General features: G+C 30.1%; 2 protein-coding genes across 2 annotated transcripts in view; one reads left to right on the forward strand and one right to left on the reverse strand.

Moving 5' to 3' along the window:
• The window catches only part of LOC144854208 (SH2 domain-containing adapter protein F-like), a 219,523-nt gene that overhangs the window by 205,502 nt on the left and 1,308 nt on the right, over window positions 1-12,713 (forward strand). The window lies entirely within an intron of this gene.
• LOC144854239 (tubulin-specific chaperone A-like) lies at window positions 8,698-11,692 on the reverse strand. Its single transcript, XM_078712170.1, has 4 exons — window positions 11,541-11,692; window positions 10,927-11,032; window positions 9,939-10,028; window positions 8,698-9,079 (listed from the first exon to the last, which is right to left on the reverse strand). The coding sequence occupies exons 1-4, from the start codon at window positions 11,597-11,599 to the stop codon at window positions 9,005-9,007; spliced, it is 330 nt and encodes a 109-aa protein (XP_078568296.1). The 5' UTR covers window positions 11,600-11,692; the 3' UTR covers window positions 8,698-9,004.

The following is a 12,713-nucleotide window of genomic DNA, read 5'->3' on the forward strand; positions in this document are numbered from 1 at the left end:
AATTTGAGCTTATCTAGGCCAATGTATTGATTATAATTTATACATTTTAGGGTAAAATGTAAACAAACCTAGTTATTATTGTGTATAATAATAAAATACTGAATACGACATAAGCCTATTAATCAAAATTCAAAATGTTATATTTTTGTATTAGTATGGTATAATGCCCTATCAATTATGTGAATATGGTTTTAGCCTTCGGGCTACTTTACATTATATGATGAATATTGCAATAAAAACACCGAAAAAATGACAATCTTTCCCACCACCATTGTGCAACGACCCGTCGCGATATCAAACTACAGTGTCTGTGGGTAAATGTCAGAGCCTGTCGTCGACATACCAAAATAGAAGGCGATCCGGTAAAACCATAATACAAAATCATTAAATACTGTAGTACCAATTAAAATTGTCGTTAGGCCGTTTAAATAAATAGAAAATACAGAACACGAAACATTAAAAGTTAATGCCCAACATTTCACATTTCATGCTTTAAAAATAAATTAACAATTTAAACACGTTTAAGAAATTGTTGTTTACTAACTGATGAAGAAAGTAGAAATGATATTCTTTTTAATATAGGCCTAGAGTAAAAATAATGTTGATTATAACCGGTGTTTATAATTACCATATCGTAGACCTGCTTATAGTAGCTTTGTATTGCACCACTTAAAAGACTAAGCTAAATACCACTCATTAAATTTCTCAAAGCATTTAGAATCTCATTTTCAGATTCAGTCGGGTTTGATATACAAGGTTATGAAGACGATTCATCATTATGTTGAAATATCTATTTCAGCCAACCTTCATTGCATTCACTTTCATCGGTCGGCTTGTTAGAGCTTTTGAATTAGTAGAACACAACAAAAGAAAGATTGCTATTTGCGACGAGTTGCGTATAATAGAAACGGCATTTTTCGATTACTCTCTTTACATCGTCGACCAAAGACGGAAATGCCGTTAATTCGTTTTGGTCTTGCATGCTGAACTGTCAGTGCGAAGGGCTTCAGTATTACTAATGAAAACAACCTTTCGATGACCGTCTAGTTGATGTAAATATGTTGAGAGACCGCAATTATTCGTTTCTAAAAGCTATAATCTATTTCTCCGACAACTGATTTAATGAACTGTTTAGGTTGAGTACTGATGCCGAATGGACGCAAGCAAAGCACTTTTCTCATTAGTAAACGAAAGAATTAAATAGGAATTACGTATTATTATGAATGTACAAGCCTGTTGATTCACACGTAAACAAACGGAACAAGTGCACTCTCTAATTGCAGCGGTAATGGATCATTGCCGCCTGCCTTTATATCACTGATTTAATGATGATAACAGTAATGATGATACTAATAATATCTTGCTAATGATTATAATATTGATTGTATAATTGATTGATTATCATTATAACTTATAACTAAGTATTGGTTCCGTAGATAATTCGCCAATTATTAAATATTGATCTTTTTTGATATTTTAATTTTAATTAGCATTAACTTCTACAACACATTTCAAAGTAAATGAATATTAATTTTAATACAAATTAAATATGTGTGAATATATAACATGCTCACCTGTTGAGAACACGAATAAAAAAGAATAACTGTATTTACCATTTTTCAACAAATCTATGTAAAAAATGCAGAATTGCAAAGTTAATGAATACGATACTAAAAACATGGAGTATTCGTAACAAAAATATATATTTAACCTAAACTTCGTTCTAAATAGAATATCATAATGTGTTATCATTTGTAAAATATCAGCGATATAATGTTTGGTTTATTACCAAAGAAAATCTTAAAATTACAAGAAATAATAAAACATGAACATGACCGTTTTATTTTAAAAGAAAATTGTGAGATTTTTGAAGACGCTGCTGTATAAATGAGAATTAAGGGTTAAAAGTTTAATTTCGTATTATTTTTTACAGTTCCAAATGGTTTAAAATTATGTCAAACGTAATCACAACATACGTTAATAACATAATTTTATTCGCTTACGAAGATAGATTATAATAGAGGCAATAAACGAGATACCGGGTACATTTTTGATATTTCTTGTATAACAGTTTGCATCTATTCGTTGTTATTTCAAAAGACAAAGAAACAATCCTATGCGATATACAGACGAACTGAAGTACGTCATGATGATAACAAATATAAGATATTTTTAAAGACATTGCTATACATTTTATTTTAGCTGTAGGAACCTAATGGGGGAAAATGGGGAGACAATCCATGCTTTTTTTAAATAATTTATTTCCTTTAAAATTAGTGGTTCTTTTTTTAAAACTTTATTGTTTCTTCCCATAAATTATTTAAATGAATATAATTTATAAATTACAAACATTTTGATATCATAATGTTTTCTTATTATTACACTAATTGTTATCACATTAATACTCTACGAGATATACAAATAAAACACTTTTCCAGTAACGTAGGCCTATATCATGCAATGCGGCGTATATTATTATAGGGTTCCGGTTGCTTGTTACCACAACACTTTTTCTCCAACCGACCGGTTGTGTCTGTACATAGTTAGGCCTACGATACTCATCATCTATTCTCTTATTCATATTTTGCAGGATTTACAAACATTATATGATTATTGTAGACATTATATAATGCAGATATGATCACATATATCACCAAACGCAACAATTTACAAAACAATACGCATTTTTAATAAGACATCTTTTAGTTGTAATACTGTAGCAAATAACACTATTATTAACTCATATTACAAAAAAATAATACTATATAGTTTACAAAGAAAGTTACAAACAATATATAAGAACAAAACAGTATCTATCGTTGATAAAGTAAAAGCTTAGCATAAAATAAATATATTATTCGGTACTTACATGTAATGTAAAGAACATGAAGGAAACCTGAAGGCAAATCGCAATGAAATGCCTACACAATCCATGTAGTATCGACGAAATTATTCTACGGTTTATTGATGTAAAGTACAGTAGACGTAACTAATTGTATCCATGGGAAATTCTTTTATTCATCCCTGGGTGTTTTTCCTTAATTTGTTAGCTTTTAAATAATATAAAATTAATTAATAAAATACTTTGAAGAACATGCCTTGAACCATTATGTTTTGATTTTGCAAATCAAACGAATTTTTAAGAGGGCAAAAAATGATTAAATCGACGAACTGAAAAATATTCTAATAATTATCGATAATACATTTATAGTACTCATTTCTTATGTAGCAAGAGAGGTTGATTTTAAGGTCGAAAATATACTTGATATAAAAAGCGGTTTGATGGTATGCTATTATTCGTTGATTAACGGAATAAATGTTATTTAGATAGGAAATGAGTCAAATTGAATAGGTCGGAACTTGGTTTGTAGGAATAATTCGTACAATTTGTACTTATTTTAGCCTAATGACAAACAATTGATTCGAAATTACAACTATATTATACACATTTTCAATTACGTAATTATGCTAAATATCTTGAATTGTTATCCAGATCAAAAAGTGTTTATATTATTAGTTTAAAATGTAAATTAAAAGCTTAGAAATAGTATTTTGTTATTTATAATTTAACGATAACTAAGCATTAACAATAATAAGTTTTAAAAACACAAATTGATAATCAAATGTTAATAAATAATATACAATTAGTTATTATTAAATAAATAAACTATTACTGATTACATAATGAGGCGATTTTGTGACGCCATGCCTCATATCGTTATTATTTATAATAATAATAATGATTATGCATAAAATTAAAAGTCTATTTATTTTTAAATATTTACAGTATCAACAGTATTATTTTTTACAAATTCATAACCAAACATCTTGTATAGGAACCACTGTTTTGAATTAAAAAAAAACAAACAGCGAACATCTTATTATAATCGCTTCCGCTTTAAAACTTGATAAAAAAAAGAAACTTTTAAACTTCAAAGACAAACGAAGACGAGACTTTCACATCTCCCCAGTTTCCAGATATAGGCCACGTGAGATGACCGCGCCTTCAGGTTAAAATTAGTGTAACGAGGCAATAGTGAAAAATGGCATTTTACAGATTTCACTTACTGAAGACAAATCGAGGACAGATGCACATTAGCACAGTTGAAGACAATATTAATATACACCATGTTTGTAAACACAACATGTTAGCCTTCTAATATAAAATCGGAAAGCTTTATTAAAACACTACTTATCCTCTTCTTTATTGATAGTTGACCCTTTTTTGCACTTCACTTAATCATTACAATACAGTTATTGAAAATGCTAGGCGGTCATTTTGATAGCGAGGCTTCGTCAATGTTGATTTCGATTTAGAAACGTATTCCAAGCCATTAAAAAAGCCTTCTAGGGAAAGTAACTTTTTAATGACCCCAAGTACTAACCTTGTTTTGCTAGAATATATTAGTAAAGTTTTCTCGTCTTGAATACTTGATGAAAACATGTAGAACAATGATAACTGAGTGTTATACATCTAAATGCCTACATTAACCCAAAATTAATAATTAAAATAAGGTATAATGATATTTTGGAGAATGTTGTTGAGGAATTTTTAACGATAACTATAAGCAGGGAAGAGTGTAATTTCACTTGTCATTGTTATGATGGCCTAGGCCTATAATTTAAATTAGATAGGCCTACAGTATATATTATGTATTTAAAATGTATTGATGTAATATGAAAATTAAATAAAGTCTTATTTCTAATAGTATTATAATCTTTCCATTTGTTGAATACAAATTGGATAAGAAGGTAAAAATAAACAATTTCAGTTCATTGTGCAGATTATCGCATAAAAAATCCCATCGTGGACCAATAAGATTCATTTTCTTAATGTTCCGATTATTTCAAAAAAATTTAATTTTGAGATGTTTCTGTTATTGTTTGTATATTCGTTGGCATCATAAAGTTAAAAAAAAAAACTTTCGTAGACTTTCTTCAAGAAACTATTTCCACCACTCAAGTTAAATATACTTTAAATAACTTACATGCCTCACTTAAACATGTCCATCTGTGCGACGGCGAACCGTTGTTAATCGTCAATTATTAAAATTAATATTTCCGTCAGTAGTCTGTAATTGTTATACAGGTTTTTTTCATGGCTGATTGTGAAAAGCTACTCTGTACTAACTAAACTATACAAGGAAATAACAGTTTTAACAACATTTCTTTAGGATTTTATAATAATTGTGCTCCTATATGCGATATAAATGTACGTTTCTAGACTAAATTATTTCAAATATGAATTAATTAATAGAAATTCTTCATTGAAAATGACCACCAAATGTTTTATTCTTTTGTTTATGTCAAAATTGAATAAATTCTTCAATGAAAATTATCACCTAATGTTTACTTCAAATTTATTGAAACGGAGTACCATTAATTTTTGTTATACTTTATAGGATAAAATCAAACTGCTTAAGAAATTTCATTTCTAGTTTAATTTGCTTGTTTATATGTTTACGGCCCAAGCGATTTAATAAAGCACATTCTAGTCGTGAGTTGTCGTTTTGTTCTTGAGATCTCATAAGGTGTAACTTTATCAATCTGTGTTAAAACTATCGAGTATAAACAATAATGAAAAGAGACAGAATCATTTCGATATTTTTGTAACCTTGTTTCTCCGTATAATATTAGCATGAGTATCGTGCATATACTATATGAGCTGCATTAAGACTGACTGAGCTAAGTAAAGTTAGTAATGACTTCACCGCTAGGTAGTATAGTGCGGAAATTAAACGCAAAAAATCCAAGTCTCACTGCCTTATAGCGTAAGAAAAGCGTTGCTGAAGCGACGCTTGAGTTTCGGTCCTGCGGCGATGAATCTCTACTTGTCGATGGCTTGCAACATTGAGACGGAGACCGCCAAATACCGGCTCGTTTTATATACGAAAACTGAAACACACAGAGCTTCAGGACGAAAATATCACATAATTACATTTCAAATACGAGTCCGACAAAGTAATAACGGTCTCAAATTATAAATATAAAATTCTATAACCTGGAGGGTTTATATCTAAAAATTACTTCTTTAATAGAGTCAAGTTGTTCTAATTCTTCATAAATTTGAATTCACTAAACGTTAAATGTATATGAATAATCCAAACAAAAATGATAAACTACCATTGCTGAAAACAAAACAAATCACCACAAAATTTCTAAAATAATATTATAAATTAGCAAACAACTTATAAATACTACAAACAAGGTTTCAAAGGGTCATTAAATGGAATTATCATATTGCATTTAATGATTTTGACATACAATGACATTATTAGAATGTGAAACATGGGGGAACAATCTATTGGAGTTGAATTTTAGTTACTTTTAGTTTAAAAAGAAAGTTTTGCATTACATCATTGTTTAATCTTCACACACCAGGGTTAAAGAGACTGTGATGTAGAAGGTGGCCAAGAACCAAACATTTGCCATGGCCTTAAAATGTTTAATTTTAGGCAGGGTGTAACTGTGAAAGTAAAATGAAGAATACATTTTTTCATAGATTGAAACAAAATACGCAAACCCATGCATTCTAATGAAGATATAGTTAATTCTATTTAATTAATAGGGCGGCTTTTCAATTTAAAAAAAAATCGTTTCTCTTCAGGCCATAGTCATCATCAATATTATGATTTCACCAAAATTTCACCAAAGCTTCGATAATTTATGCTAATATAATGTATGGCTAATAAATGACTATTGATTTTAAATATAGATTAACTGTGCAAAGGAAAAGTTTAAAACGACATAGAGTAATATCTTCTAGCCTAGTTTTTGTATCATAAAGTTGGGTTAAAATCTGCTTCAAATCTCGGTGATGATATGATAAATAAACGAGCCTTTATCTTAAAGTAATTTTATCAGGAGAAAGTCCAAATGCATTTGTACTTGTCAACTTCAGGAGTTTGTGTTGATAATAATAGAAATACTGTATAATAAACTGTACGTTACACATACAGTTGTTGGGCGCTCGGCTAGACGACTGTTTGTCATGGCTTCCGTAGCACGAAAATCGTCTATTAATTATTCAAAATCATACAAACGATCTAAAGTTAAATGCCTGTTTTGCCTAAGTTAGTATGTATATCTCTCCAAAAATTCCGTCGCGAAACGAGAGTTCAATGTGTCAATGTTTATTGACCGTTCAATAGTGCGTACTATTGCCGCCATGTGACCCACAATCGTCTAATCAAATGACAGGAATTTGTTTAGGTGTTATATAATAAACATAGAAAAATAGAAAGGTCGAAATTTGGTCATTTTAAAAAAAATTCCAGTACAGGGATATTTTCGAAAAATTGCCAAATTTCAATACATTTTTAGAAATAGTAGAATTTGGCCATTTTTCGAATATTTCTCTGTACTATTTAAAAAACATTTAAATTGCAACATTTTTACCTTTCTATTTTTCGACATGATTGGTTACTATATTATAATTGACACGCGCAGAACACATTATATGATTTTGCGCATTTCAAGTAACCAGCTATGACAAAAATACAAAATTGCCAAATTTCGATACATTTTTAGAAATTGGCCATTTTTCGAAGATTTATCTGTACTATTAAAAAAAAAATTCCAGTTTTCGACATGATTGGAAAAATTGTTTGAAATTTTGACTATTAAAAAAAACCAATCCCTGGACTATATATAGTATGGTATTCTTTAATAATAATAATCTTAATAATTACTTAATCTGCTTTGTAGCAGCATTTTTATCTTGTAAATTCGAAAAAAAAGAAAGATTTTAGATAAATTAAATTTACGTAACACATTTCAAATGTTTTTTCCTCTTCCTTTTTGTTCTTTCTTTCCTTTTTCAACTTTCAAATAGCCCGGAGGACACAGAGTCCGTGCTTCGCAACCACATGGATCTGCTTTTTGATAATGGACAAATGCATGCATGCAAAGTTTAGTAATAGAAATCTCTATTTAAAACTAAGATATCTCTATTGCTGGAATATATGACAGTTTGGCGAGCCATGGTACGTTATTTCCTTAACAGTTGTCCTAAAAAGAGTGGGGTTTTACTACAGATAAAAACAACTTGGATTGCTTTCAAAGATATTTTTTTTCTGATTCTATATCTACTTAGGATTTTATTCTATATTATTTAGAGGGCGCTATTTCGACTTGCGTTATAACTTGGCGGCGCAGTTTGTGTCAAAAACACACAGAAAGCCATATACTGTATAAAAAGAGGGTGAATTTGTGTTTTTTGTATTGGTTCATGCTTTGATGTAATCCTAACTTGCATGTAGGCCCTAGCATTTATTTTTTTGTTATTATAAAAAGTATATATATATGTTACCAAATCAATACCATTAATAACATTAATTACTAAAATAAAAACGGAATCTAAGCATTATTTCATAGACAACAAAATCTATAAAAAAATGCATGAACTACAGGAAAACGCTATACAAAATAGACGCGCGCGCCCTCAGCGTGCGAATTCTTTGACACAAAAATGGCTTCTAATCTTCAATGTCGTAACTCTTTATATATATGGCTCTGTTGCGTGCGTTGTAACTCGAATGAAACATATATTTTACCAACCAATATATTACCCTAAAATACAAAACAAGTACTACAGTTTCATCTGCTCTTTTAACATTCTTTCTATTAAAGTATTATTGTACAGAGTATGTACAGAATATCTAAATATTAAAAAAGAGAAAGAGATATAGACAGAACTTATGTATACTTTTATACCTTTTAATCAAATAAAATTAAAGCACAGTAGTATATAATTTATCAATTACAGTATTTGAAACAGCAAATAAAATATTGCAAATAGGAATTTTCAATTTTATAAATTACAAATGTTGTTACGTAATAAATGATTCTTAAGCTGCAGTAAATGGGAGTTAAATCTTACTCCAAGTGCTTCAGAATTCATAGATAATTATTATTTTAGAAAATCATTACAATTATGGATTGAGTTTCCAGATTTCAATTTTAAGTCATACATTTGGTCAGTCAGTTCTTAGCTCATATTTCCTTAGACTGTGACTTCACTTAATTGCTTAGCTGCTGCTTGCAGTTCTTCTGTTTCAGCAAAATCAGTTTTACACTCCTAAAAATGAAAAATTATGCAGTATGTAAAATAATATAATAATAATTTTTTTATTTCATACGCATCGAACAGCAAGAAACTCAATAGAATAGAATAATAGAATGAATAAACTATTACTTATAAACTAAGTGCCATTTGAGTCTGGTGGAGTGGATTGTAAGAGTTAACTCGCTCCATGGTTTTGGTGGTAGAACGAGTGTTCTCGGATAAGGACTATAAACCGTAGGTCCAGTGTACACATCTAGCTCATGTGCACTTTAAAGAACCTAGTACATCTTTATAGACGAGTAGGGTGTTACCTCAGTGCACTGATACACACACAGCCACTGTCACAAACTCATCGTATATATACACTGGGCCCTCTGGGACAAACAGTCTTAGACAGAAGAGGCTACCCAGTATAAGGAATAATAATAATAATAATCAAGAGGTTATATGCATGATAATGCATATAACCTAATAATGTACAATTCGATTCTATTAATGGTTATATGCAAAGGATGAAATTGTTGAATTATAAAGTTGAATTCATTGATAGGGAAGAAATTTAAAAAAAAATCATACCAATTACAAATAAAACATACATAACATGCAGATATTAAATGGAAGAAACTGTGAGATATAGAAATGTTTGCACACTGTAATACTACACTGACCATAAAGACCATTTCAAAAATATTTGTAGATTATTTGTATTGATTATTGATGCTTTTAATTTTTTATTGAACTGAAACAAAAAGTCAACAAAAAAAATGGACAGGACAGACCTGGGATTTGAACAATAGCAAGCATCGAAACCACAAAGCTACAACTTCAAGTATCATGCTTAATAAAGAATAGTAAATATAATATTAAGTACCTCAATAAGCTGTTCTAAATCAGAGTAAGCTGCTTCAATTCTTTTTGTACAATCTGGAATCATCATCTTAGATTCTGCCAAAACCTCCATCTACAAAAAATTAGTAGTTAAGGGTTTGGGGATACTTGAACATTTCCGCCCTTTCTATCCTTGGGAACATTACCCCTTAGAAGGGGTTTCTCTGAATAGGAGGGGTTCAACTGAAATATATACATTACAAATACAGTATATCAATAACGTATGGTTTTCAAATCTTTGATTCTGCTAAAATTAAACCAGGGTTTGTTTGTTGATGATTTTGGGTATTTTCACTGATTGAAACATTGGTAATTATGATCAAAAAGTTGTTTTTGCGTAACAATTGTATTCAAGCAGAATGTTGTTCTCTTTTAATTACTGTACCAGTTTTTTTTACATAGTTTGGGTATTTAAAATTATGAATATTCATACATCTGAAAGTACAAACTGTTACCAACATTTACTAAATCATGCAGAAAAATGCTATTATTAATTCTGGTCAACTGAAACTAATGAACTGTGCTCAATCATCCTTGGTGATCTGATGAAATCAAGCAACATTTAAGAATAATATATTCCATCATCAATTTTGGATTGTTTTTTATTCTTTCTGAGAATATACCTTGTTGCATGTACAGTAAATCCAGTCATGGTTTTTTTTTTAAATTATAATTTATAAATTAATATTTAAAAATCTAGTAATTAACCAATCAATCAAAAATGAAATACAAAAATATCCCATTCATGGTACGACTACGATAACGCATTTTGTACATAAGGACACATTTCTATTGAGCAGAATACAGTTTTTAAACCACATTTAGAAATAAAGAGGTTGAACTCCATATATAGTTCAAATGGTGAACTGAAAGCTTAGCCAATAGAATTGACATACTGTACTATATTGACCTGATTAAAAAAAATACCTACTGTATTACACAACTTTAAAGGTTTCAACTCATAAACTTACCTGTTTTTTAATATCATATTCATCTTTTTTATCAGCTTTCATTTTTTCAATTTTTTCCGCTATTTGTTCACCTTCTTTCTGATACATTATTTTCTCCTTGGCGCACCTTAAAAATGGTGTAAAAAAATTATATTTTATACAAATAATATATTTTTGTAGCGGATTTCATGGAGGTGAACATGAAAAAACCCTATCATCATCGGGCGATACATGCATTCAATCTATGCCCGGTATCACCCATGTAAGGTTTTATGATTACTAAACATTTAAGTATGTCACTTTTTATTTTAAAATGAGTCAATAGTCAGCTTATTAAAATTGTATAATGTACAAATAAATATCAAAATAACCGAAGAAAGATTAAGCCAGATTAAGTTAGTGGGCTAGGCCTAGACAACCCCCTAGCCTATTAAGTATTAAGGCTTTCTCTAGCACAGCCTACCTTACTCGGGAGCCTACTACTGTACTTTAATACTAGGCCTACTCCAGTACTAGGCCCTACTACTACTAGGCTAGGCCTGCTGCTGCTGGGCCTACCTAGTTAGCTAGGCTTAGCTTGTCTAGCTCAACTACTCTAGTTATCCTAAAACAATGTATTATTTTATCTGCAATACCTTTTTAAAACACCTGTTTTTATCTTTAATTGACGCAATCGTGGATCAGCAGAAGCCATGTTTATTTAGACCCTAAATACCTTTTTTCAGAAAGTGCTTTTTGTTGTCATACACACACCACACACAAACAACTGACTGGGCCGACTCCGATCCTCTCCCCAACGTTCAAGGCTGGTCTATAGAGGGCAGTAAAAAATAAACACGGTCAGAGCCATATATATAAAGAGTTACGACATTGGATTATAGTCACGTGATATGCAGATCAATTTGTGTCAAACTTGTCTCCGTTATTGCATGTAAAGTATAGGAGCAAGAAAATACTTTAAACTTTTTCTTATATTTAAAAAAATGTAATTGCACATTTTACGGTGAAATATCGATGTGCACAGCGTACAGAAGTACTTGCGGCAAAGAATATTGCGCGCGCGTGCGCTAGTACATTATAAAGTTCGATTGATTGATTTTGGAACGAAACATCCCATAACTACGTCCTATTAATAACAATTATGTAATATTTTCAATTCATAATGCATGCTTTGATGACTAAATAAAATAATAAAGTGTCGTGGATATATTTGTTAATATATTGAATAGGGTATGAACAATATTAAAATAATAAAGGCAAATTATTACAAATGAAATGATGAACGAGTCTCTGAAAAATTGTGTCAAAAACACACAGAGAGCCATATACTGTATAAAAAGAGGGGTGAATTTGTGTGTTTTTTGTATTGGTTCATGCTTTGATGTAGCCTGACTTGCATGTAGGCCCTAGCATTTATTCTTTTGTTATTATAGACACAATATATATATGTTACCAAATTTATACCATTAATAAAATTAATTACTAAAATAAAAACGGAATATAAGCGTTATTTCATAGACAAAAAAATCTAAAAATAATGCATGAACTATAGGAAAACGCTATACAAAAGAGACGCGCGCGCCCTCAGCGTGCGAATTCTTTGACACAAAAATGGCTTCTAATTTTCAATGTCGTAACTCTTTATATATATATGGCTCTGAACACGGTCAGAGCCATGGCTCTGAACACGGTAACAACGACCCTATAACGGGAAGATAATATTAAAACTGTAATATTTTATTTTTAATCCAAACTTCTAGTTACATTTTAGTTGTCTTTGGGGTTTTAAACTCTATGTTACGTGAGAT

This window comes from Antedon bifida, chromosome 10, assembly GCF_963402885.1.
Source record: "Antedon bifida chromosome 10, ecAntBifi1.1, whole genome shotgun sequence".
Taxonomy (NCBI): domain Eukaryota; kingdom Metazoa; phylum Echinodermata; class Crinoidea; order Comatulida; family Antedonidae; genus Antedon; species Antedon bifida.